At 39.7% G+C, this 27,781-nt stretch overlaps 1 protein-coding gene across 2 annotated transcripts in view; it reads right to left on the bottom strand.

The window, feature by feature from the left end:
- Positions 1-24,573, bottom strand: part of LOC133560863 (solute carrier family 2, facilitated glucose transporter member 4-like) — a 45,285-nt gene extending 20,712 nt beyond the window's left edge. The window contains exons 1-6 of one of the 2 annotated variants that reach the window (XM_061913866.1): positions 24,164-24,573; positions 18,716-18,811; positions 8,359-8,519; positions 8,034-8,155; positions 1,440-1,555; positions 93-255 (exon numbers count right to left, since the gene is read on the bottom strand). In XM_061913866.1, the coding sequence (XP_061769850.1) occupies positions 93-255; positions 1,440-1,555; positions 8,034-8,155; positions 8,359-8,519; positions 18,716-18,811; positions 24,164-24,196 (691 nt within the window). In that variant the 5' untranslated portion in view covers positions 24,197-24,573. Of the gene's footprint in view, positions 1-92; positions 256-1,439; positions 1,556-8,030; positions 8,156-8,358; positions 8,520-18,715; positions 18,812-24,163 lie in introns of both variants that reach the window. The other variant, XM_061913865.1, reaches the window with a different exon arrangement.
- Positions 24,574-27,781: the final 3,208 nt, after the last annotated feature.

Genomic DNA, 27,781 nt, shown 5'->3' with positions numbered 1-27,781 from the left:
TCTTATTCTTGTCTGAATTGTAGACACTACCAGGGAATGTATAATAATTCCAGGACGTTCTGAGACAAAAAAAAACAGCAATTCCCACTGACCACTCTTTGCATGGTGTTCCTGGCAGCGTACTATGTAGAGAAAGCGAGGGCTCTCGGGGCAGAAAGGCAAGAGCCCCATCTGGAAGACAGTCGGGACCACCGTCAGCCCCAACAGGAGAGGCCATAATTCCTCACTGCCGAGTAACGACTCCAGGCCCAAAACCTAGGTCAGAAATGTTTTTTCATTGTCATTAAAAATGTTGTAATGAGCTACACAAGCAACGCTTACCACTGAATGCCAAGCAACAGGCTTAACTTCTTTTTGAACTTTGTGGTTACAAAAAAAGACACCTTTTTGAAGGGAATTATTTTTTTCTGTTAAAGATATAACAATTTTAACCTAAGAGAAACATTTTTATCTTATATAATTAGGCTATTGCAAAGTACAATGTTTATATATATATAGGAAAAGAAAACAGAAACATAATTTAGCTCTAAATTATTTGAACAGGTTTCAGTTTTATAGCTCTGCGTACAATAAATATCAACAAATTCAACAAACAATTTAAAACACGACTATAGTCACTGCGTAATGTAAAGAAGAGATTCTTAGAGTATCAAGTCCCATCAGGAGGCAATAAGACATCAATTTCTAGTTTGGTTTCTGTTATGTTTGTTATCCTTTATTATTCCTTTTCCCTACTTTCATTTAGACTCTTCCCATGATTCTTTTAGACATGAAAATATAAATAAGTGGGTGCTTGAATTAATTTTAAATCAGTGATTTAAAATAAAATAACCACTTTTTTGTTAGATAAATATGAGTATTTTTTTTCTTTAAAGTTTTGTAGATTTGGATTGAACTTGCAGCACCGTCAAGAGGGGGGCTTTCACCTGTTTCGTTGTCTGTGTCTGATAAAAAAGAATAGACCGCAAACCACAAGAGAGGCTAATATTAGCTGCTCTTTTGTCACGGCTGGTTCCACCAGGTTGCGTTTTGTGAGTGTTCTTCCATGTTTAGTGCTTGTTCCTGTCCTGCGCTCTTATTTTGGTGGCACTTCCTGTTGTGTTGGTGTTTTTTCATAACTGCTTTACACATGCCTTCAAGCACGTTTCCCTCAACTGTTTTCTGTTTGTGATTAAGGTTATTTAAGTTGATCCTTTTGCTACCTTGAGTGGCTGGACATTGTCATCTGTTCACTAGCGACTAAAGATAATCCTTTTCAATGTTACGTTCCTACTATGTGGACGGCGTCTGCTCCACGTTTCCTGTGAGTGTTTTGCAGGGTGTAAGCAGTTTGTTTTGAGTTTTTCATAAAATAACATAAAGTAAAAGAAAAATAAAATGCAAAACTTCTGGCCCCATAGTGCTCGGGACACTTGTACTCCACTGTGTATGGAGTTTACCTGTGCAATGAGAATCCCAATAACGATGGCCAGTTGGTGCAGCGTCCCCAGTGCTCCCCGCAAGCTGGTTGGTGCAATTTCACCCACGTACATGGGGGTCAAGCCCGATGCCAAACCTGCAATTTAGAGTCCATTAGAATCACAAATGTGCAATGAAACGCAGCAAAAACACACAAAACAGCAAAAAACATAAGAAAACCACAACATGCAGCATAAAGTGTAATAAAAGCAGACAAACAAATAACAGTAAAACATAATACATGCAGCAAATAGATTTAGATATAAGCGCAAAAAATGCAATAAATACATCCAAAAAACACACAAAACAGCAAAACATAAAAAAATAACAAGCAGAAAAATGTAATAAAAGCAGACAAACCAATAACAGCAAAATAAATTGAGTAACAACAATTACAAATAAACACAAAAGATACAATAAATACAGCAAAAAACAACACACAACACAGCAAAAACATAAAAACCACATGCAGCAAAAAATGTAATAAAAGCAGACAAACGTATCACAGCAAAACATAATAAAAGCAGCAAAAAACAAACAAAAGAGCAAAAAACATAAAAAAAACATACAGCAAAAAGGGCAGTAAGAGCAAACAAAGCAATAACAGCAAACCATAATAAGAGCAGCAAAAAAAAAAAGTGAAATAAGCACAAAAAATGCAATAAACATACAAACCCCGTTTCCATATGAGTTGGGAAATTGTGTTAGATGTAAATGTAAACGGAATACAATGATTTGCAAATCCTTTTCAACACCATATTCAATTGAATGCACTAAAAAGACAAGATATTTAATGTTCAAACTCATAAACTTAATTTTTTTTTTGCAAATAAAAATTAACTTAGAATTTCATGGCTGCAACACATGCCAAAGTAGTTGGGAAGGGCATGTTCACCACTGTGTTATATCAACTTTTCTTTTAACAACACTCAATAAATGTTTGGGAACTGAGGAAACTAATTGTTGAAGCTTTGAAAGTAGATTTCTTTCCCATTCTTGTTTTATGTCGTATTTTACGCTTCAAAATGCGCCACACATTTTCGATGAGAGACAGGTCTGGACTGCAGGCGGGCCAGGAAGGTACCCACACTCTTTTTACAAAGCCACGCTGTTGTAACACTTGCTGAATGTGGCTTGGCATTGTCTTGCTGAAATAAACAGGGGCGTCCATGAAAAATATGGCGCTTAGATGGCAGCATATGTTGTTCCAAAACCTGTATGTACCTTTCAGCATTAATAGTGCCTTCACAGATGTGTAAGTTACCCATGCCTTGGGCACTGATGCACCCCCATACCATCACAGATGCTGGCTTTTGAACTTTGCATCGATAACAGTCTGGATGGTTCGCTTCCCCTTTGATCCGGATGATACAATGATGAATATTTCCAAAAACAATTTTAAATGTGGACTCGTCAGACCACAGAACACTTATCCACTTTGCATCAGTCCATCTTAGATTATCTCGGGCCCAGAGAAGCCGGGGGCCTTTCTGGATGTTGTTGATAAATGGCTTTCACTTTGCATAGTAGATCTTTAACTTGCACTTCCGGATGTAGCGACAAACTGTATTTAGTGACAGTGGTTTTCTGAAGTGTTCCTGAGCCCATGTGGTGATATCCTTTAGAGATTGATGTCGGTTTTTGATACAGTGCTGTCTGAGGGTTTAAAGGTCACGGTCATTCAATGTTGGTTTCCGGCCATGCCGCTTATGGGGAGTGATTTTTTCTAAATTCTCTGAACCTTTTGAGGATATTATAGATGTTGAAATCCCTAAATTTGTTGTAGATGTTGAAATCCCTAAATTTCTTGCAATTGCACTTTGAGAAATGTTGTGCTTAAACTGTTCGACTATTTGCTCACGCAGTTGTGGACAAAGGGGTGAACCTCGCTCAATCCTTTCTTGTTAAAGACTGAGCGTTTTTTGGGAAGCGGTTTTTATACCCAATTATGGCGCCCACCTGTTCCCAATTAGCCTGCACACCTGTGGGATGTTCCAAATAATTGTTTGATGAGCATTCTTCAACTTTATCAGTATTTATTGCCACATTTCCCAAAATTCTTTGTCACGTGATGCTGGCCTCAAATTCTAAAGTTAATGATTATTTGCAAAAAAAGAAATGTTTATCAGTTTGAACATCAAATACAGTATGTTGTCTTTGTAGCATATTCAACTGAATATAATAAATGGGTTGTACTTGTATAGTGCTTTTCTACCTTCAATGTACTCAAAGCGCTTCGACACTACTTCCCCCTTTACCCATTCACACACACATTCACACACTGATAGAGGGAGCTGCCATGTTAGGCACTAACCAGCACTCATCTGGAGCAAGGGTGAAGTGTCTTGCTCAGGACACAACGGACGTGGTACTAGGTGGGTATTGGCCCAAGGACTCTCGGGTTGCGCACGGCCATTCTCCCACTGCGCCACGCCGTCCGGGTTGACAATGATTTGCAAATCATTGTATTCCGTTTATATTTACATTTGACGACATTTCCCAACTCATATGGAAACGGGGGTTGTAGCAAAAACACACCAAACATAAAAAAACATAAAAACAGAACATGCAGCAAACAGTGTAATACAAGCAGACAAACCAATAACAGCAAAACATAATAAAAGGAGCAAAAACAATTAGAATTAAGCACAGAAAATATCCACACATCCATTTTTCTACCGCTTATTCCCTTTGGGGGGGCGCTGGTGCCTATCTCAGCTACAATCGTGCGGAAGGCGTGTACACCCTGGACAAGTCGCCACCTCATCGCCGGGCCAACAGAGATAGACGGACGACATTCACACTCACATTCACACACTAGGGCCAATTTTTAGTGTTGCCAATCAACCTATCCCCAGGTGCATGTCTTTGGAGGTGGGAGGAAGCCGGAGTACCCGGAGGGAACCCACGCATTCACGGGGAGGACATGCAAACTTCACACAGAAAGATCCCGAGCCCGGGATTGAACCCTGACTACTCAGGACCTTTGTATTGTGAGGCAGACACACTAACCCCTTTGCCACCGTGAAGCCCCACATAAAGTATACTATATATATATAAACATAATAAAACTAACAACAACCATTAGAAATAACCACAAAAATGCAATAAAAACACACACAAAACAGCAAAAATATAAGAAAAACACAACATGCAGCCAAAAGTGGGATAAAAGCAGACTACTCAATAACAGCAAAACATTAAAACAACAAAAGCTATTGGAAATAAGCACAAAAAATACAAGAAATACGGCAAAAAACACACAAAACAGCAAAAACATAAGACAAACACAACATGCAGCAAACACTGTAATGAAAGCAGACAAACTAATGACAGCAAAACATAATAAATGCAGTAAAAAAAATAAAAATAAGCACAAAAATACAATAAATAAATTAAAAACACACACAAAACAGAAAAACATAAGAAAAACACAACATGCAGTAAAAAGTGTAGTAAAAGCAGTCAAACCAATAACAGCAAAACATAGTAAAAGCAGAAAAAACTATTAGAAATAAGCACAACGCAAAAAAAATGCAATAAAATACCGGATTTTCTGAAATCCATATGCCACGTGCTAAACAGCGTGTAAAATCCATAAAATAGCATGTACTATTTGTGCGATCTACTAATATTCCATCAATCCATCCATCTTCTAGCACTTATTCCCTTCAGGGGTCGTGGGGGGCACTGGAGCCTATCTCAGCTACAATCGGGCATGTGCTATTCACAACCGATGCAGACCGCCTTACTTAAATGAGGTTTGGGATGTATTACACAACTGTCGCCATGGAGACAGTCTTTCACCACAGATTCATGTTCTCAAGCTCCAAGTCGTGGCTTTTTGCGAGAAAACACACAGCAGACGTCTGACACTTTTTACGGGCACTTTAAAAGCGGTCCAGTGCATGTTTTTTTCTGTGCGCTGCAGATGTGCTGATGGGAAAGAGGTTGTACTGACTGTGCTCAAGATGCTAAAAAATAAGTTAAAAGTTAAAGTACCAATGACTGTCACACACACACTAGGTATGGTGAAATGATTCCCTGCATTTTACCCATCACCCTTGATCACCCCTGGGATGTGAGGAGAACAGTGAGCAGCAGCGGTGGCCGCACCCGGGAATCATTTTTGGTGAGTTAACCCCCCTATTTCAATACATATTTAATCAATTTTGTTTTCATAAATAGCTATGTTAATAACGTGGAATTACAGATTAAAAAAAATTAACGACCCTCATCCTTGCGCGCTGTGTGTTGCACCTCGGGACACTCCCACGGCCGCGTAATGTTGTTGTTATGTTTAGAGAGGGGAGAGGACGGCTCTGACACCAGGGGGAAGAAAATGTTCAATAATTTGTGTGTCTGAGCCGTCCTCTACCCTCTCTAAACATAACAATATTACAAAAAAACACCATCAGACACCAAAACGCATTAATTGAATTTTTTATAATTAGAACCTTAAAGGCTGCAATGAGGTGGTGACTTGTCCAGGGTGAACCCCGCCTACGGTCCGAATGCAGCTGAGATAGGCTCCCCCCCGCGACCCCAAAAGGGACAAGCGGTAGAAAATGAATGGAAGGATAGACCCTTTAAGGTGCGAGATGTAGGAATGTGGCCAGAAATGGTACTGCAATCAGGGTCAAAATTCTGTAGTCCCCTCCCACTCGCCATAACTGAGTTTACCAGATATGCAGCCCAAAACCACGTTATGCATAAATCATATAGCCTTCTACCAATAGTATACAAAGTAAAAAATCATTACATGTAATGCATTATATTGTGCCAAGCAAATATCACCTCATGCACATACAGTACCAGAAATGGCACTTAGCCGTGCTAATGTTGGAACACATTTGGGTGTAGCGGGGGTGTTTATTGTAGTATCCCAGTTGAGTCAGTGTTGCAAGGGGTTCTCTGTATTTTTTCTTTTGTGTTTATGTTGTGTTACGGTGCAGACGTTCTCCTGAAATATGTAATTCTTGTTTGGTGTGGGTTCACAGTGTGGCGCATATTTGTGACAGTGTAAAAGTTGTTTATACGGCTGTTGAGCATGTATGCCTTGATTGACAATCAATTCACTTCCTCCCTCTCTCGCTCTCTCTGCCCCTCCTTCACGACTGTTACTGCGTGTGCAAAACTTCACAATTTGATTTGTTTTTTTACTACCTTCACCCTGTACATACATTGAAAATACAAGCAACCTTAACACAAAACACCGGACATTTGAGGCATTTAAGAAACCCCGCCCGGACACCCCGGACAGTCTAGCAAAAGAGGACATGTCTGGGGAAAAGAGGACGTATGGTCAGTCTAGCGTACCAGCATTTTGAGAAGGAAATAGGCACCGACACTGCCCATATCCACATAGGTTTTATTTGTCGAAAAGATGTTTTGCCCTGTCAATTGCATGACACACTGACATACAGGCTAATGGGCACTCACAGTCATGATCAAAAGTTTACATACAGCATAACTTTCTTCCAGAAGGTCTTATCTTTGTCCATGTGATGTCAGATGAAACAAAAAAATAGCTGTTTGGCCACAATACCCAGCAATATATGTTTGTAGGAGTAAAGGTGAGGCCTTTAATCCTAGGAACACCATTCCCACCGTCAAGCATGGTGGTGGTAGTAAAATGCTCTGGGCCTGTTTTGCTGCCAATGAAACTTGTGCTTAAATGGGACAATGAAAAATGAGGATTACCTCCAAATTCTTCAGGACAACCTAAAATCATCTGACCGGAGGTTGGGTGCTGGGTGCAGTTGGATGTTCAAACAGGATGATGACCCCGAAAACACGTCAAAAGTGGTAAAGAAATGGCTAAATCAGGCTGGAATTAAGGTTTTACAATGGCCTTCCCAAAGTCCTGACTTACACGTGGGGACAATGCTAAAGAAACAAATTAATGTTGGAAAACCAACTAACTTAGCTGAACTGCACCAATTTTGTCAAGAGGAGTGGTCAAAAACACAAGCTACCAAAAGTGCCTTTTTACAGTGAAACTTGCCATGGGATATTTAACCAAATATTAACATTGCTGTATGTATACTTTTGACCTGGCAGATTTGGTCACATTTTCAGTAGACCCATAATAAATTCATAAAAGAACCAAACTTCATTAATGTTTTTTGTGACCAACAAATATGTGCGCCAATCGCTCAATCACAAAAAAATAAGAGTTGTAGAAATTATTGGAAACTCAAGACAGCCATGACATTTTGTTCTTTACAAATTTATGTAAATGTTTGATCGTGACTGTATTTCCCCCATTAGCCTATATGTTGATGTGTCATTGACCGGGCTAGCATGCTGAGCATTACACTAGGAGCTGAGCATCACACTATAAGCATTAAGTACATAAAAATACTAGCTTTGTTAGACAAGAGTAGTAAAAACAATACAAAGAGCAAAACTCCAAGAAAACTGTAAAAAACACATTGAAAAAACTTCATGCAACACACAAAAATGTATAAGACACACAATAAAAGACAATAAAACAACAGCAAAACGATATAAGAACATCAGCAAAAACAGACAAGAAAAAGTGTCAAATACAAATAAATGGGTATTACCACAGTAGGAGCCAATGATGAAGCGCCCGAGGATCATCATCTCGAAGGAGCGACACAGTTTGGACATTCCCATCAGGCTCCCACCGATGAATGCAAACAGGTTGTTGATGAGCATGGCCTTCCTCCTGGGGAAAGGACACATCTACTCCGTCACAAAGGACTGTTTTGTACTAAAAGAAACACGTCTAAAAAACTTGATATGCATCTTAGAAAAGTCTGCCACAGTTCTGTGCCTCGTACTGTTAGTGTGAAAGGAGGTTCTTTATTTATTATTTTTTTTTGCTGCTGTCATTTTTGTTTGTTTTTCTTGGAAGTAACACACTCTTACCTTCCCAACCACTCCGAAACAAAACCGACACAGAAGGAGGACAACATGCCCCCGATGGAGAAGATGGCCACAGACAAAGACCACAAGGACGTAAGTGTCCCAGTAGGGATCGGCTGTCCATAGCGATGAAACCACGTTGTGTTGTAGTCCTGTTCAATAATCTGAACACAACACAAAGACACATGTCAAACAAATAGATGTCAACTGTAAAGGTTGTGTGTGTGTCATGTGCAAATATGTCAGCCTCTATTTTTGTTTTAGCATCAGCTGACGCTCACATGAGGGTCAAGGTGAGACGTCCCAGAAAAAGTCCCCTGACTTAAAAAAAAATGTGATTGCCATTCTATTAGAATATTTTTTGTAGTGGTAATTATATTTGCTAAAACTAAAACTATAACACTTCTGGATTTTTCAACATGTATTTACTCAATTAGATAATATTAAATTATACATGTGGTTCATGAAGGAATTATACACCAATAAATATAATATTTCAAAATAAAACGATAATACGATATATAAATAACTCCATAGGCTAGCATAACAGAAAATATTGTTTTTTCTATTCGTCACAACTGCTAATTCTATTAAATCATGTTTTTTCTGCTATTGGCTTTTACTTACACACAACTTCAATTTGTAGTCTTATTGTTACGATAGGACATACAAAACCCAAAACCAGTGAAGTTGGCGTGTTGTGTGATTCATTAAGACAGAATACAATGATTTACAAATCCTTTTAAACTTATATTCAATTGAATAGACTGCAAAGACTAGATATTTAATGTTCGAACTGAGAAACTAAATTTTTTTGCGCAAATAATATTAATTTTGAATTTAATGGCAGCAACACATTGCAAAAAAGTTGGCACAGGGGCAATTTTACCATTGTTTTACACAGCCTTTCCTTTTAACAACACTCAGTAAACGTTTGGGAACTGAGGAGATCAATTTTTGAAACTTTTCAGTACAGTTTAAGTTGTTCAACAGTCCGGGGTCTTCGTTGTCGTATTTTACGCTTCATATTGCGCCACACATTTTCAATGGGAGACATGTCTGGACTACAGGCAGGCCAGTTAGTACCTGCACTTTTTTACTACGAAGCCACGCTGTTGTAACACGTGCAGAATGTGGCCTGGCTTTGTCTTGCTGAAATAAGCAGGGGCGACCATGAAAAAGACGTTGCCTGGATGGCAACATATGTTGTTCCAAAACCTGTATGTACCTTTCAGCATGAATGGTGCTTTCACAGATGTGTAAGTTACCCATGCCTTGGGCACTTAGACCCCCATACCATCACAAATGCTGGCTTTTGAACTTTGCGCCTGTAACAATCCGGATGGTTCTTTTACTCTTTGGTCCTGAGTACACGACGTCCACAGTTTCCAAAAACAATTTGAAATGTGGACTTGTCAGACCGCAGAATACTTCTCCATTTTGCATCAGTCCATCTTAGATGAGCTTGGGCCCAGTGAAGCCAGCAGCGTTTCTGGGTGTTGTTGATGATTGCCTTTGGCTTTGCATTGTAGAGTTTTAACATGCACTTACATACGTACCGACAAACTGTAGTTACTGACAGTGGTTTTCTGAAGTGTTCCTGAGCCCATGTGGTGATATCCTTTACACACTGATGTCATTTTTTGATGCGGCACCACCTGAGGGATCGAAGGTCATGGGCGTTGCCACTTACGTGCAGTGATTACTCCAGATTCTCTGAGCCTTTTGATGATATTACGGACCGTAGATGGTGAAAATCCCGAAATTCCTTGCAATAACTCGTTGAGAAATGTTGTTCTTAAACTGTTCAACAATTTGCCCCCGCATTTGTTCACAAAGTGGTGACTCTCGCCCCATCCTTGTTTGTGAATGACTGAGCATTTCACGGAAGCTGCTTTTATACTCAATCATGGCACCCACCTGTTCCCAATGAGCCTGTTCACCTGTGGAGTTTTCCAAATAAATGTTTGATGAACATTCCTCAACTTTCTCAATCTTTTTTGCAACCTGGGCCAGCTTTTTTGAAACACATTGCAGGCATCAAATTCTAAATGAGCTAATATTTCCAAGAAATAACAGTTTTCTAGTTTGAATGTTAAGTATCTTGTGTTTGCAGTCTATTCAATTGAATATATGTTGAAAAGGATTTGCAAATCATTGTATTCTGTTTTTATTCACGATTTACACAACGTGCCAACTTCACTGGTTTTGGGGTTTGTATTTGTCACAACTGCTCATTCTATTAAATCATGTTTTTTCTGCCATTGTCTTTTCCACACTATTTGTAGTCTTCTTGTTACGAAAGAACATACATTCAATGACACCGTACGTTAGCTCACCAAATTGCTATCATTAGCTGACAGCACACAAAGGTAACATGTGAACACATGTTATGTACCGGCATAGTAACATTACACTGACCATACGTCCTCTTTTCCCCGGACATGTCTTTTTTGCGGGACTGTCGGGTCGGGGTTTCTTAAATGCCTCAAATGTACGGCGTTTTGTGTCAACGTTGCGTGTATTTCCAATGCACGTACAGGGTTAAGATGGGTTAAAAACAAAACAAATTGTGAAGATGTGCGCACACAGCAACAGTCGTGAGGGGGGCAGGGGGCAGAGACAAAGAGACAGAGCGAGAGAGAGAGCAAGAGAGAGCGAGAGAGAGAGAACGTTTAAGTGGTTTGAGCGTCAATCAAGGCATACTTAGTCAACAGCCATATATTAGGGTAGCCGTATACACAACTTTAACACTGTTACAAATATGCACCACACTGTGAACCCACACCAAACTAAAATGACAAACACATTTCGGGAGAACATCTATACCGTAACACAACATAAACACATCAGAACAAATACCCAGAACCCCTTGCAACACTGACTCTTAAGGGAGGTTATAATACACCCTCCTTCCCCCCACCCCCACACCTCAACCCCGATTTTGTCACATCAAATATTCCACTTTGAAAATTATTTTTGGTGGAATATTTCCCTCCGGGTACTCCGGCTTCCTCCCACTTCCAAAGACATGCACCTGGGGATAGGTTGATTGGCAACACATAATTGGCCCTAGTGTGTGATTGTGAGTGTGAATGTTGTCTATCTGTGTTGGCCCTGCGATGAAGTGACGACCTGTCTAGGGTGTGCCCCGCCTCCTGCCCGGATGCAGCAGAGATAGGCACCAGCGCCCCCTGCAACCCCAAAGGGAATAAGCGGTAGGAAATGGATGGATGGACTGCTTTTTGCATATTTTGTGTTTGCCATAAAAAACATAGTTTTGTTTGATAAAACATAAAACATAAAAAACTAAAACATTTTGAAATGAGGAATAGATCTGAAGTTGATGTAGACTCCAGAGATTTAAGCCTTAAATATAAAATGTATCTATGTCGTGGCGCACGATTATCATCATTTCATGACCCAAGAAAAACACTTTGTATGTTTTTATACTGAAATAAATACACCCACAACTTATTAAATAAAAACATTTAAAAAAACTACCAGCAGCGGTAAAGTTAAGTTCCATGAAGGAAAGAAGAAAGTGAATGAATCTTTATAACTGAATACATTTTTACATATGCATACAAATGTGTCTCTTTTTATATTATTTCTTTTAATGAATTAAGTAACATTTATGACAACTTGTTTCCAAAACACAGTATATAATGTGAGATATCACAGGACAATGCATACGTTTATCATTTGTTTTCAAAACGCTTACAAAAAAGTAGGACCCCAAGTGGGGTTCGGTTTGGTTGATATCAGCACTTCAGTCATCAACAATTGCATCATCTGAGAAATCGACATTGAAACGTGTAGGTCTGACTTCATGGGATATGTACAGCGAGCAGTGAAAATAGTGAGTTCAGAAAGCATAAGAACAAGTATATACATTTGATTATTTGCATTTGATTATTTACAATCCGGGGAGGAGGGATATGGAGGGGGGAGGGTTAGTCAAGGGTTGAAGTTGCCTGGAGTTGTTCTTTTACTGCGGCTTTGAAGGAGGATAGAGATGCACTTTCTTTTACACCTGTTGGGAGTGCATTCCATATTGATGTGGCACAGAAGGAGAATTAGTTAAGACCTTTGTTAGATCGAAATCTGGGTTTAACATTTTTTGTGGAGCTCCCCTTGGTGTTGTAGTTATGGAGGTCATTTATGTTATGGAAGTAGTTTGACATGTACTTCGGTATCAGGGAGGTGTAGCGTATTTTATAGACTAGGTTCAGTGCAAGTTGTTTTACTCTGTCCTCCACCCTGAGCCAGCCCACTTGGGAGAAGTGGGTAAGTGAGGCGTGATCTGGGGTGGAGGTCTAAAAGTAACCTGACTAGCTTGTTCTGGGATGTTCGGAGACTAGATATGAGGATTTTGGAGGTGCTGGCCGGGGGTACCAGGAGGTGCGAGCGTAATCGAAAAAGGGTTGAACGAGAGTTCCCGCTAGAATTTTCATGGTGCTTTTGGTGACCAGAGAGGAGATTCTATAGAGAAACCTCATCTTTCCTGGTGATAACAATGTCACCCACTTTTACAGTGAAGTCACTAACCTTCTTAAGGTTGATTTGGGACCCAAATAGGATGGATTCCGTTTTACCTAAGTGTATGGATTGTTTAATGTCAGCACGGTGCCATTCACCTACCAACTTTGCCACGCCGTGGGTAGTGTTATTAGCTGGGAAAGACCGTCCAGATTACAAAGCTTGCTGTAAGATTTGAAGACAGGCGCATCTCTACGTTTAATCTGTGTTCAGATCTCCTGTTATAATTTTCTCCACTCCTTGAGAGCACCATAGAAATCACTTTGGTTAGGGAATCTGTATACAGTCCCTATCATTACCGCCTTAGCGTTTTTAAATTTGATTTCCGCCCACACAGGGGACAACGTGGCGAAGTTGGTAGAGTGGCTGTGCCAGCAATCTGAGGGTTACTGGTTCAATCCCCACCTTCTACCGTCCTAATCATATCCGTTGTGTCCTTGAGCAAGACACTTCACCCTTACTCCTGATGGGTCCTCGTTAGTGCCTTGCATGGCAGCTCCCCCCATCATTTAGCGTCTAACAATCTCTGTGAACCTTTTCAATCCGGTTTCAGGGCAGATCACTCTACGGAGACAGCCCTCGCAAAAATGACTAATGATCTATAGCTAACGATGGATTCTGATGCGTCATCTATGTTGCTGCTTCTTGATCTTAGTGCTGCTTTCAAATCGTCGATCATGTGATTTTATTAGAGCGTATCAAAACACGTATTGGTATGTCAGACTTAGCTTTATCTTGATTTAACTCCTATCTTGCTGACAGGATGCAGTGCGTCTCCCATAACAATGTGATTTCGGACTATGTTAAGGTAACGTGTGGAGTTACCCAAGGTTTAGTTCTTGGCCCTGCACTCTTTAGCATCTACATGTTGCCGCTAGGTGACATCAGACGCAACTACGGTGTTAGCTTTCACTGTTATGCTAATGACACCCAACTCTACATGCCCCTAAAGCTGACCAACAAGCCGGATTGTAGTCAGCTGGAGGCATGTCCTAATGAAATTAAATAATGGGTGTCCGCTAACTTTTTGCAACTCAACGCTAAGAAAACCGAAATGCTGATTATCGGTCCTGCTAGACACCGACACCTATTAATTAATACCACCTTAACACTTGACAACCAAACAATTACACAAGGCGAAAGGTAAAGAATCTGGGTATTATCTTCGACCAAACTCTCTCGTTTGAGTCACACATCAAGAGTGTTACTAAAACAGCCTTCTTTCATCTACGTAATATTGCTAAAATCCGTTCCATTTCGTCCACTAGCAGCGCTGAGATCATTATTCATGCGTTCGTTACGTTTCGTCTGGATTACTGTAATGTACTATTTTCGAGTCTTCCTATGTCTAGCATTAAAACAATACAGTTGGTACAAAATGCAGCTGCTAGACTTTTGACAAGAACGGGAAAGTTTGATCATATTACGCTTATACTGGCTCACCTGCACTGGCTTCCTGTGCGCTTAAGATGTGACTTTAAGATTTTACTACTTACGTATACAAACTTTGTAAAATACTACACAGTCTATCAATCAATCAATCAATGTTTACTTATATAGCCCTAATTCACTAGTGTCTCAAAGGGCTGCACAAACCACCACGACATCCTCGGTAGGCCCACATAAGGGCAAGGAAAACTCACACCCAGTGGGACATTGGTGACAATAATGACCCAGTGGGACGTCGGTGACAATGATGACTATGAGAACCTTAGAGAGGAGGAAAGCAATGGATGTCGAGCGGGTCTAACATGATACTGTGAAAGTTCAATCCACAATGGATACAACACACTCGCGAGAGTCCAGTCCAAAGAGGATCCAAGACACAGCAGCGAGAGTCCCGTTCACAGCGGAGCCAGCAGGAAACCATCCCAAGCGTAGGCGGACCAGCAGCGCAGAGATGTCCCCAGCCGATACACAGGCAAGCAGTACATGGCCACCGGATCGGACCGGACCCCCTCCACACGGGAGAGTGGGACATAGAAGAAAAAGAAAAGAAACGGCAGATCAACTGGTCTAAAAAGGGAGTCTATTTAAAGGCTAGAGTATATAAATGAGTTTTAAGGTGAGACTTAAATGCTTCTACTGAGGTGGAATCGCGAACTGTTACCGGGAGGGCATTCCAGAGTACTGGAGCCCGAACGGAAAATGCTCTATAGCCCGCAGACTTTTTTTGGGCTTTGGGAATCACTAATAAGCCGGAGTCCTTTGAACGCAGATTTCTTGCCGGGACATATGGTACAATACAATCGGCAAGATAAGATGGAGCTAGACCGTGTAGTATTTTATACATAAGTAGTAAAACCTTAAAGTCACATCTTAAGTGCACAGGAAGCCAGTGCAGGTGAGCCAGTACAGGCGTAATGTGATCAAACTTTCTTGTTCTTGTCAAAAGTCTAGCAGCCGCATTTTGTACCAACTGTAATCTTTTAATGCTAGACATGGGGAGACCCGAAAATAATACGTTACAGTAGTCGAGGCGAGACGTAACAAACGCATGGATAATGATCTCAGCGTCTTTAGTGGACAGAATGAAGCAAATTTTAGCGATGTTACGGAGATGAAAGAAGGCCGTTTTAGTAACGCTTTTAATGTGTGCCTCAAAGGAGAGAGTTGGGTCGAAGATAATACCCAGATTCTTTACCGTGTCGCCTTGTTTAATTGTTTGGTTGTCAAATGTTAGAGTTGTATAATTAAATAGAGTTCGGTGTCTAGCAGGACCGATAATCAGCATTTCCGTTTTTTTGGCGTTGAGTTGCAAAAAGTTAGCGGACATCCATTGTTTAATTTCATTAAGACACGCCTCCAGCTGACTACAATCCGGCGTGTTGGTCAGCTTTAGGGGCATGTAGAGTTGGGTGTCATCAGCGTAACAGTGAAAGCTAATACCGTATTTGCGTATGATGTCACCTAGCGGCAGCATGTAGATGCTGAAGAGTGCAGGGCCAAGGACCGAACCCTGGGGAACTCCACACGTTACCTTAACGTAGTCCGAGGTCACATTGTTATGGGAGACACGCTGCATCCTATCAGTAAGATAAGAGTTAAACCAAGACAGGGCTAAGTCTGACATACCAATTCGTGTTTTGATACGTTCTAATAAAATATTATGATCGACGGTATCGAAAGCAGCGCTAAGATCGAGGAGCAGCAACATAGATGACGCATCAGAATCCATCGTTAGCAATAGATCATTATTCATTTTTGCGAGGGCTGTCTCCGTGGAGTGATTTGCCCTGAAACCGGATTGAAAGGTTTCACATAGATTGTTAGACGCTAAGTGTTCATTTAACTGCTCCGCAACAATTTTTTCAAGGATTTTTGAAATAAAGGGAAGGTGAGACACCGGTCGGTAATTTACCATGAGGTCAGGATCGAGGTTAGGTCTTTTAAGAAGAGGATGAATAACCGCTTTTTTGAATGCTAGGGGAACAGTGCCCGAGGAGAGTGATAAGTTTATAATATTTAGCACTGATGGACCTAATAATACAAAGAGCTCCTTGATCAGTTTCCCAGGAAGAGGGTCAAGTAAACATGTTGTCTGTTTTATTCCATTTACACGTTGTAACAATTCCTCTAATGTTATTTCCTCAAAACGAGAGAAACTATTTTGGAGGGCAGTATCCGCCGTATATACCATCGTGTCAGTGTTAATAGAACCCAGTTGTAGCTGGGACGCACAGTCTAGCTCCATCCTATCTTGCTGATTGTATTGTACCATATGTCCCGGCACAAAATCTGCGTTCAAATAACTCCAGTTTATTAGTGATTCCCAGAGCCCAAAAAAAGTATGCGGGCTATAGAGCCTTTTCTATTCGGGCTCCAGTACTCCTTTAAATAAACCCCCCTTTTTAGACCAGTTGATCTGCCGTTTCTTTTCTGCTCTGCCCCCCTCTCCTTTGTGGAATGGGGGGGGGGGGGGGGGGGGCACATGTTCGGTGGGCACGGATGAAGCGCTGGCTGTCCAAAGTCGGGACCCTGGGTGGACCGCTCATCTGTGGATCGGTTCGGGAACGTCTCTGCGCTGCTGACCTGTCTCCGCTCAGGATGGTCTCCTGCTGGCCCCACTATGGACTGGACTCTCACTATCATGTTGGATCCACTATGGACTGGACTCTCACAATATTATGCTAGATCCACTCGAAGTCCATTGCACCGGTCGCCCAGGGGGTCCCCACATCTGCGGTCCTCTCCAAGGTTTCTCATTGTCCCATTGGGTTGAGGTTTTCCTTGCCCTGATGTGAGATCTGAGCCGAGGATGTTTTTGTGGCTTGTGCAGCCCTTTGAGACACTTGTGATTTAAGGCTATAAATGGTAAATGGTAAATGGTTTGTACTTGTATAGCGCTTTTCTACGCCTTTTTAAGGAGCCCAAAGCGCTTTGACAGTATTTCCACATTCGCCCATTCACACACACACATTCACACACTGACGGTGGGAGCTGCCATGCAAGGCGCTCATCAGGAGCAAGGGTGAAGTTTCTTACCAAAGGACACAATGAACGTGACTAGGATGGTAGAAGGTGCGGATTGAACCAGTAACCCTCAGATTGCTGGCACAGTCACTCTACCAACTTCGCCATGCCGTCCCCTGTATCAGTAAACATTGATTGATTGATGTACTGTACAGACCAAAAGCTGGGACACACCTTCTCATTCAATGCGTTTTCTTTATTTTCATGACTATTTACATTGTAGATTGTCACTGAAGGCATCAAAACTATGAATGAACACATGTGGAGTTATGTACTTTACAAAAAAAGGTGAGCTTCAAGAGGTAGTCACCTGAAATGGTTTTCACTTCACAGGTGTGCTTGAAGCTCATCGAGAGAATGCCAAGAGTGTGCAAAGCAGTAATCAGAGCAAAGGGTGGCTATTTTGAAGAAATTGCAACATAAAACACAGCTTGGTGCCTTGTCTGAGCAGCTGTGACTTAGATCAGTGGTTCTCAACCTTTTTTCAGTGATGTACCCCCTGTGAACATTTGGGGATTGTAATAGAGATCCATCAGGATTCAAGAACATAATTCTAAACGTTTCTTCACAAAAAATAATTCATTAACATCACAAAAAATTGAGCTGTCAACACTGTATATTGCATTGTTACATTTCTTTTCACAGTTTATGAACTAACATTCATATTTTGTTGAAGTTTTATTCAATAAATATATTCATAAAGGATTTTTGAATTGTTGCTATTATTAGATTAAAAAAAAAAAAGAATCTCACATACCCCTTGGCATACCTTCAAGTACCCTCAGGTGTACGCGTACCCCCATTTGAGAACCACTGACTTAGATTACCATAGTAACTAGTATATCACGCAAAAGCACAGATTCTAACAATTAAAATACTTTGTATAGTTCAAGACTTACGGTCATTTGAAAACATCATAATGGCAGCTACAGTTTCGATCTTAAAGATTGAAAATAATTATTTGGGAATGTCCAGCGGGCCAGATTGAAAATCTTAAACCCCGGCCTTAATTTTCCCAGTTCTGGTTTAGAACATTTGGGGGTTGAAAAAGTAAAACACACATAGATTGCATCAGCAAGATGTTTCTTTGCATGAGAGAGAATGTGTTTCCTGAAGTACCACTGCTGAGAATCAACACTGCCGTGGACATGCTGTAAAATCTAGGATATTGAGAAATTGAAACCTTTCTGTACTATTTTTCTGATTCTTGAAAGAGTTGTTTCTTGTATTGCTCATTAATATAGCGTTAGCATCAACCAAACAACCGTGTTACAACTTTACTGCAAAAAGTTTTTGGTTGTTTTTCTTTCGCGTTGTTTCTTGTATTTTCAAAAGTTAGTGCTACCTTTTGGGGCGCGTTAATAACGCCGATGTTGTAGCCAAACTGCAGTGATCCCAGTACAGCAGTGAAGACTGACAGGGCGAGGGTTCCAGTCACCGTCTGCAATGCACACATGATTGATATGGTTAAATTGTTAACGAATATTCATTAAAGACCCCCTTCTCTTTAGGGAAGTCAAGTACTTGACTTCACACTTCCAGGTTTGGCGTTATGTGATACTTATAGTGATAATGATAATTAATTACTTACAGTGTCACAGACACTGTAGGTAATTAAATACGGTATTAGTTATTTGTACTATAGTCTCCCGAACATTTTTTTTAACTGATAACAAAATAATTACCCAATACATAGTTGCCAAGGAAAGTAATTAGTTTTCTTAAAAACCTTTAAATATTTGATGCTTGCCCGTTGAGTGATGTGCAGTGTTAATAACGTTAACGATAAAGTTGCTATTATACTAAGTAAGTAATCAAAGAGTAATCTAATTGATTGCTATTGCTAACCTTACAACACCTATACCGAAATTTACAAATTAAAGTGGTGTGTTAGCTTAGTAGCTAACGTGCTACATTTAATTCAGTCACTTTTTGGATAAATTGTACTTGTCAGAGTAGCTTCAATACTTTTATACTTTTACTTACCGTAGTTATTTCTGTGGGAAAGAATTACTCCAAATGACATTTTTCTAATGAAAACAACACCGCCGAAGGCTAGCTTATGTTACCATTAGTAGTTTAATTAACAGAACACTTTCATATTTTCTACGTTTGTCACAATTACTATATTGCATAAAAAAATCTCCTCTGCCTGAGGGAATTGTCTAGCATTCATGTAGGGCTGGCAAAAATAAGAAGCACATTTATTTTTGATTGATATTGAAATCACAATTAATAACACGATTATTCATTCTTTTGAAAATACCAGTATTTATTGTACCACCAAAACACAACTTTGTCTAATATATACCTTAAACCAGGGGTGTCAAAATCATTTTAGCTCAGGGGCCTCATGGATAAAAATGTTTCACCAAATAGCCCGAAATTACAAAATCATAACTTAAAAATAAAGACAACTCTAGGTTGTTTTCTTTGTATTATTTTGGCTAAAAATAGAACAAGCATTATGAAAACATACAAATCACAAATAATCATCTGGACAAAACACTTCAAGTTTGTTGAAAATTCTGAGGAAATGTGTGCAGTTTCAAAAACACAATGATTTTATATTTTTTCTCAGTGTATCTACAAAACCAGAATTAAACTTTAAGTCACAGTCTTTTTTTTTTTTTAATTAATCTCAACTCTGTACACTGCTGCTGGAATTTTATTTTCCTGAAGGAATCAATAAAGTACTATCTATCTATCCATCCATCTATCTATCTATCTATCTATCTATCTATCTATCTATCTATCTATCTATCTATCTATCTATCTATCTATCTATCTATCTATCTATCTATCTATCTATCTATCTATCTATCTATCTATCTATCTATCCATCCATCCATCCATCCATCCATCCATTTATCTATCTGACTATTTATGGGACTGAACAAAAAACACAACTTTTAAACTCTTCTATGTATCAAATACCTCCTTTGTCATGTCCACGTATCAATACAGAGCTAACTCAACAAACTGTTAATAACGGAGGTGAAACTATACAAAAATGAAGTTCACTTTTTTCGTGTTTGACAGAGACATTTTGGGGCAACGAGGGTTTTTGAAGCAGAAGCCATAAAATGGCAGGTATTAAGTTTCATGTGGGTCGAGAAGGAAGAGCCACATTTACCGTTTACTGTGTTACCTCTTGCTTGGCGCCAAGATAAAACATTTGCTTGCCAAGCAGAATTGCTATTGTGACATCCAGTGGACACATTTAAAACAGCAGTTTCTGTTTTAAAAAAAAAAAAGAAAACTCTTGGCAAACTCATCACATGGGCCGGAAAAAACCTGTTCGTTTGACAACCCTGCCTTAAAAGAACAACCACATTTAAATTAATAATGAACAAGTAAAATGATAACAATAGTAACAACAATAAATTGAAATAACAACAGCAATATGAAAGCCAATAGAGTGTGTGCTTTTTGTGTCATAAATAACAATGTAATTGAATTTTCTTTAATTAAAGAGTTTTCAATTTACTCACTGTAAAATATTTAAAGTAAAAACATCTAAAAAAAAACACCATTGGCTAGCTTATGTTACCAATGGTGGTGTGAAGAACACATTTGTTTGACAATTGTCCATATTTTTCACATCTACAAAGTTTATGTAATAGCAATTTTTACCGGCTTGAGTGAAATGATTAGTCCGCTCTCGCCAAAACGTACGCTCAGAGAGCACGGTCACACGTACAAAAACAGTCAAAGGGAAGCAACGAACAATTTGCAGTCACGTTGTTGTTATGATAGAATATACATTCAATGCGAGCTATCCGAATCGCTATCATTAGCTAACAACACCCAAAGCTAATTATGTACGTACGTTATTACGTCATTACGTCCTAGAAGCCGTAAGAGGACGGAATATACTGTAAAATACATTGGAGAGTTAACACCTTCAAGGCATCTGTGTAAATGTTGCAAACAGCCCCTTTAAATGCAAACATCCTGACATATATTGGTGCAATTTGGACAATATTGAGCAGTATTTTAGGTTAAGGCATAATAATTTAGTAAATGTGTCAATAAGTTCTATAATTGCATTGTGCTTGCGTGAGGTACCTATTTGAAACCTGTATTTTTTGTTAGCGCAGTGAGATTGGCTGTTCTGCATAGCGCTGGTATTGTGAAGGGTGGATGTGTGCGGTTGTAAGGAGCGAGGAGACGACTTGAAGCAGTTTAAAAAAAACAGCTGTTGTGTTATTTGTACATTCATCTTAAATCGATGATGACATTTGAAGTGAATTAATTAACTCATATTATGTTTGCATATGGTGAATGTTCATATTCACCTTGGAGAAAGCAAACCACCAAGTTTAATTAAATCCGGCTTCCTCCCACTTCCAAAGACATGCACCTGGGGATAGGTTGATTGGCAACAGTAAATTGGCCCTAGTGTGTGAATGTGAGTGTGAATGTTGTCTGTCTATCTGTGTTGGCCCTGCGATGAGGTGGCGACTTGTTCAGGGTGTTAACAATTTAACCATATCAATCATGTGTGCATTGCAGACGGTGACTGGAACCCTCGCCCCGATTGTAGCTGAGATAGGCGCCAGCGCCCCCAGCAACCCCAAAAGGGAATAAGCGGTAGAAATGGATGTATGGATGGATATTTCAATTTGAGCACATAAATAGATAAGCCCCTTTATTTTGATATTTGCAGGTGGATTGGATCATTTCTCGTAGGAAAAGAGGCTCCAATTGGGACTTCGGAATGCAAAACTGATATTCATATCCTTGATAATGGACTACCTGTCTAGCTCAATGCCAACATTTAAGTTATGACTTAAAGCAGTTGTTTTCCCGACACTTACACATGAACATCTCCTTTTATGGTCAGGATCTGCTCTCCTGACTTAGCACACACACAGAGACCGAAAGGAGGAATATAAAACTGATGGTTTGGCTTCTCCAAGTGAGGAGTGCCTCATTTTGGACTTGACCTCCTCCAGGGCCACAGACCTGTCTAATGACACTCGCTCGGGGCGGTTGGTAGAGTGGCCATGCTAGCAACTTGAGGGTTCCAGGTTCGATCCCTGCTTCCGCCATCCTAGTCAATACCGTTGTGTCCTTGGGCAAGACACTTTAACCACCTGCTCCCAGCGCCATCCACATTGGTTTAAATGTAACTGAGATATTGGGTTTCACTATGTAAAAGCGCCATGAGTCACTAGAGAAAAGCGCTATATAAATATAATTCACTTCACTTGTAATACAGCAACCTATGGTTCAGTAAAGCGTCTCTGACAGATCTTTTGATTCTGTCGCACTGCGGTGTCACCCATCTGTCCGGACGAGGATGACAAGACCAGAAATACACATCACGTTCATAACAATGCAAGCAGACGAGATGTGTTGTGGGCGTATGGATTGTCTTTGCTAGCTTTAGCTTCATAGCTCAGTTGATGTTTCAAGTGGCAGTCTCAACAGTTTAGTTCAGGACGGAGCTGTTTATTGTTTCGGGGATAAAATAAGCGCTACAGGACACATCATTTTCCCAAACAAATGTTCCTCCTCGACGCAATGACAACATTTCACTCACATTTATGTCAATTTCCATGATATTCTATGTGTAACAGCGGATTCCATTTTATTGGCCATTTCTGTCCGCCATTATATTAAAATAGAACTCATAAGGCTCTGCTTTTTGTTGTTGTGTGTGATTACCGATTAGGGATACTGGCACTCTGTCAAATAAAAAGTAGGATCCAAGATGATGTCCAAATGTTTTAGTAGATGTGGTCTTTTTTTTCATACATTCATTCATGCATTTCACCGTTACAAGCGCAGAAATTTGCACATAATTTGGGTGACACATTAATAGTTTTTATCAATTATAATACTTTTATGATTGAGAGAAGCCAAAATATCGATCCAAATTCTATGAATTGTCCAGCCGTATACGTTAACGGCTATCATTCCACACGTATACAAACGCCCGAAGTGCGTGCACATACACAAAAGTGCTCCCAGAAACGAACAATTTGCATGGTTGTTCCTACAGGATAAAAACTAACGTTAATACCTGCACTTTGGACCCCGTCAACCGCAACCCTGAGAAGGACAAGTGGTAGAAAATGGATGGATGGAGGTGTATCACGTGTACAACACAAAGATTCATACTTTGGAGAACACAGACATCATAACCCCATTATTGTGTAACAGTATTATTCCTAATAATGTCCTACAAAGGATCTTTGACTGGTGTTTTTGTAGAAGGTCCTTAAAAACGGTGGGGTGTTAAAATCATACAAAGGATCTTTGAAGAGCGTTTTTGCGGTAGGTGCTTTTAAAATAGCAAAACGCTACTGTCAGAAAGAGAATCATCGTCTACGATTTTTGCAGTATGTTCTGAAAAACAACATAGTGATCCCTTCATGTTTTTCTGCAGTAAAAACCGCACAGGGCTTCTGTCCCCAAAAATATCTGTGACACATTTTTCTTGTTCCTGTCATATTAAGGATCTTTGAAATCTAAGTCTTTCTTTAAAAACAAGTGTTATTGTTGGATTTTTGCAGTAAAAACAGCAAAGTGCATTTGTTTTTCACTAAATCCTTTAAGATAGCAGAGCACCCCTGTAATACAGAGGATCTTTGAGTGGTATTTTTGCAAATAAAAACAGTTAATGTAGGCGCCAGCTTGGAAGAGTGAAGCAGTCACACCAGTACCTCGCCAAACCCAACACTCAAGGTCAAAACACATAAACAAGTTTTTTGCCACTGTCGTGGGCACTGTTTCCACAGATCTACTTATTGAACAAAAAATTAACAACAAATGCACTGACCTCTCCTCCCAGTTGCTGAAACCCGGCCGGCATGACTTTGGCAGCCCACCCGCTTGGTGACACAAGTGGAGACACGTGAGAACGCCCCCCAACCCCCAACTACTCCGAAACCTCAGTGTCAAAACCCCCTTACAAAAACTGCAGAAGAAGAAGAAAGTCCTTGAGAGTGTATATCTTATTTTGAAGATCAGTCCAGCTAAGTAGTAGACACCAACCACATTCCAACAGAATAGGAGGCAGAGTGTGGGGCGGAGTTAGCGGTGGGCAGATATATCATGATCACTGATCTTGACGTCCCGCAACAGAGGACAACGAGCAGTCCCGGGATATTTTCTTGACCTTAACAAACCACGTGTCATTGTTTCTATTTTGAGAGGGCATGCCAAATGGACCCCTTTCCACAGCCCGTTGTGGTCTCCCTTGAGTCTCCCATTGCACAGAACAGAGCCCTCGTCTGCTGAGTAACAGGTGGTTCCTATATTTGAGGACAGTCACACCATAGGACTTCTCAGTTCTTTAACTTGGACAACACTGCCACCCTTTGGGAGCCACCATACTTCTGTTTTTCCAGACAAGATTTCAAAGACCCTATATCTAACAGAACTCTGTTGTTTTTAAAGACCTACTGCAAACATGACGGTCAGTGATTCTCTGTCTAACAGTGTTTTTTTGCAATAGGTCCTTCAAAACAGCAGAGTGTTCCTGTTAGGATCTTTGACGAGCATTCTTGCAGCAGGTCCTAAAAAACAGCAGAACCCTCCTGTCATGTAAACAATTTTGAGCATTTTTGCAGTAGGGCCGAGGTCCTAAAAACCATTGAAGTGCTCTCGTCCTAACATATAGATCAGTGGTTCTCAACCTTTTTTCAGTGATGTACCCCCTGTGAACATTGTTTTAATTCAAGTACCTCCTAAACAGAGCAAAGCATTTTTGGTTGAAAAAAAGAGATAAAGAACTAAAATACAGCACTATGTCATCAGTTTCTGATTTATTAAATTGTATAACTGTGCAAAATATTGCTAAATTGTAGTGGTCTTTCTTGAACTATTTGGATAAAAAGATATAAAAATAATCATCAACTTAAAGTGCCCTCTTTGGGGATTGTAATAGAGATCCATCTGTATTCATGAACTTAATTCTAAACATTTCTTCACAAAAAAATCTTCCATCCATCCCTCCATTTACTACCGCTTATTCCCTTTGGGGCCGCGGGGGTCGCTGGTGCCTATCTCAGCTACAATTGGGCGGAAGGCAGCGTACACCCTGGACAAGTCGCCTCCTCGTCGCAGGGCCCATTTGTGATGGCCAACACAGATAGACAGACAACATTCACACACTAGGGCAAATTTAGTGTTGCCAATCAACCTATCCCCAAGTGCATGTCTTTGGAGGTGGGAGGAAGCCGGAGTACCCGGAGGGAACCCACGCAGTCACAGGGAGAACATGCAAACGCCACACAGAAAGATGCTGAGCCCGGGATTGAACCCAGGACTACTCAGGACCTTCGTATTGTGAGGCAGATGCACTAACCCCTCCTCCACCGTGCTGCCCACAAAAAATCTTGAACATCAATATTTATGGAACATGTCCACAAAAAATCTAGCTGTCAACACTGAATATTGCATTGTTGTATTTCTTTTCACAGTTTATAAACTTACAATTCATATTTTGTTGAAGTATTTTCAATAAAAATATTTATAAAGGATTTTTGAATTGTTGCTATTTTTAGAATATTTCTAAAAAAATCTCACGTTCCCCTTGGCATACCTTCAAGTAACCCAAAAGGTACCCCCATTTGAGAACCACTGATATAGATGATCTTTTACGAGCAATTTTGCAACAGTCCTGAAAAACAACAGACATCATGTAGAAAATGACTCGTTTGATTTGCTATTTTTTGGTACAAAAAAACCCCGCATTGTTATCACATGGATTTTTGCAGTAGGTGTTTTCAAAAACAACGGCATAATCCTGTCGTAGACAGGATTTTTGAACACCATCTTCTTGTATTCCGACACGTGACTTCTTCCCAGAAGTGAAAACGAGTGGTGGTCAACGAAGCTAAGACGGCTGTTGTACAGCAAGCAGTGCGCAAACTATCTGAGTACAAAAGGGGCTTAAATCTTCCTGCAAAAAGCAGATAGGAGCCAAAAATCAAACTCTACCATTGAATAAATCCTATACTTTATCAAAAAAAGGTTTGTGGAGTGGTTTCAAGGATTATACGTCGGTGGCGTTGTCAAACATGTCGAACTATCTGGTGCTCCAGACATCATTCTAGACGACAAAACAGATGAAACTGGGAAAAGCATGGAGGTCTACAACTTCTTTGTGTGTGGCTGGGTCAAGGAAATTGTAACTTCACATCTACTGCCATGTTTGTTGTTGATGTTGCACACGCAGTTTACAAGTAGTGCGTTTGCCCTGTCTTTATCAAAATATAACATTAGGTTTCAACATTGTGTATGTACTGAAAGATTAATTTATGATTGTTTATCAATATACACAATGTTGACATCTATAGTAATATATGCTGAAAAAATCATTTATGACTGTTTAACAAAATAATAATTATAGGTGTCAACATTTTGTATGTGCTGAAATATTCATTTATGATTGTTTATCAAAATATAACTATATATCTAAATATTGTGTATGTGCTGAAAGATTAATTTATGATTGTTAATCAAATATAACTATAGATGTTAACATTGTGTATGCGCTGAAAGATTAATTTATGATTGTTTATCAAAATAGAACTATAGAAGTCAACATTGTGTATGTGCTGAAAGATTCATTTATGATTGTTTATCAAAATATAACTATATATGTCAAAATTGTATATGTGCTGAAAGAATATTTTATGATTGTTGTCTTTTAGGTTTTCCTCACATTCGCCAAGTTGGTTATTTTCCAAACACTCAAAGCAAACACGTGTTTAAGAAATACAAATAGTATTAATATAATTCTTCAATGGACATTAAACGTACATCAAACAAACCTTTAACAAAGTGATCACTGCAAACTCTTGTATTCTTTGACTCTATTCCTTTGGACCTTTGGAGTGTGAGCTGCTTTTCTTGTCGTTTAGTAAAATCTTGCACACTTCCTCCCTTTTTAGTTACCTATCAAGAAACTATTTTTGGCATTTAATTGAACAATTCATACAGCCGAAAACAACACAAGCATTTTTTCTTCCAGAAAGGCTATATGGCGCAATTGTAATTTACATGGCGACTTGTTTCTTTCTTATTTCTTGTGTATTTCTTTTACAGAAAAATGGACAACGTAGAGAAAGAAGAACAAAAGGGGTTTTCGAAATGCAGTAACTTTTGGGGGCATCTTTGTGTTGAAGAACACTGATCAGTGCAATGATTTTGGAGGGTTTTACTCAGCCATAGTCTGCAAACTCTATGCAGTTTAATGTTTATTAGTTTTATATACTTAATTTCGATAGGCGAACCTACGAGAAGCGGACAAACTCTTTTAAGCGTATTTAAGCGGCTACCTCAGCTGCTTACTACTCCGACTTTGTTGGATAAATGTAAAATAAAGGAGGCAGCACACGAGTGGAATGAAGGCAAATAAAATCAAATATTAACCATTTAACTTTATTAC

Source organism: Nerophis ophidion, linkage group LG10, assembly GCF_033978795.1.
Source record: "Nerophis ophidion isolate RoL-2023_Sa linkage group LG10, RoL_Noph_v1.0, whole genome shotgun sequence".
NCBI lineage: Eukaryota > Metazoa > Chordata > Actinopteri > Syngnathiformes > Syngnathidae > Nerophis > Nerophis ophidion.
This window is presented reverse-complemented; position numbering and strand designations above follow the sequence as displayed.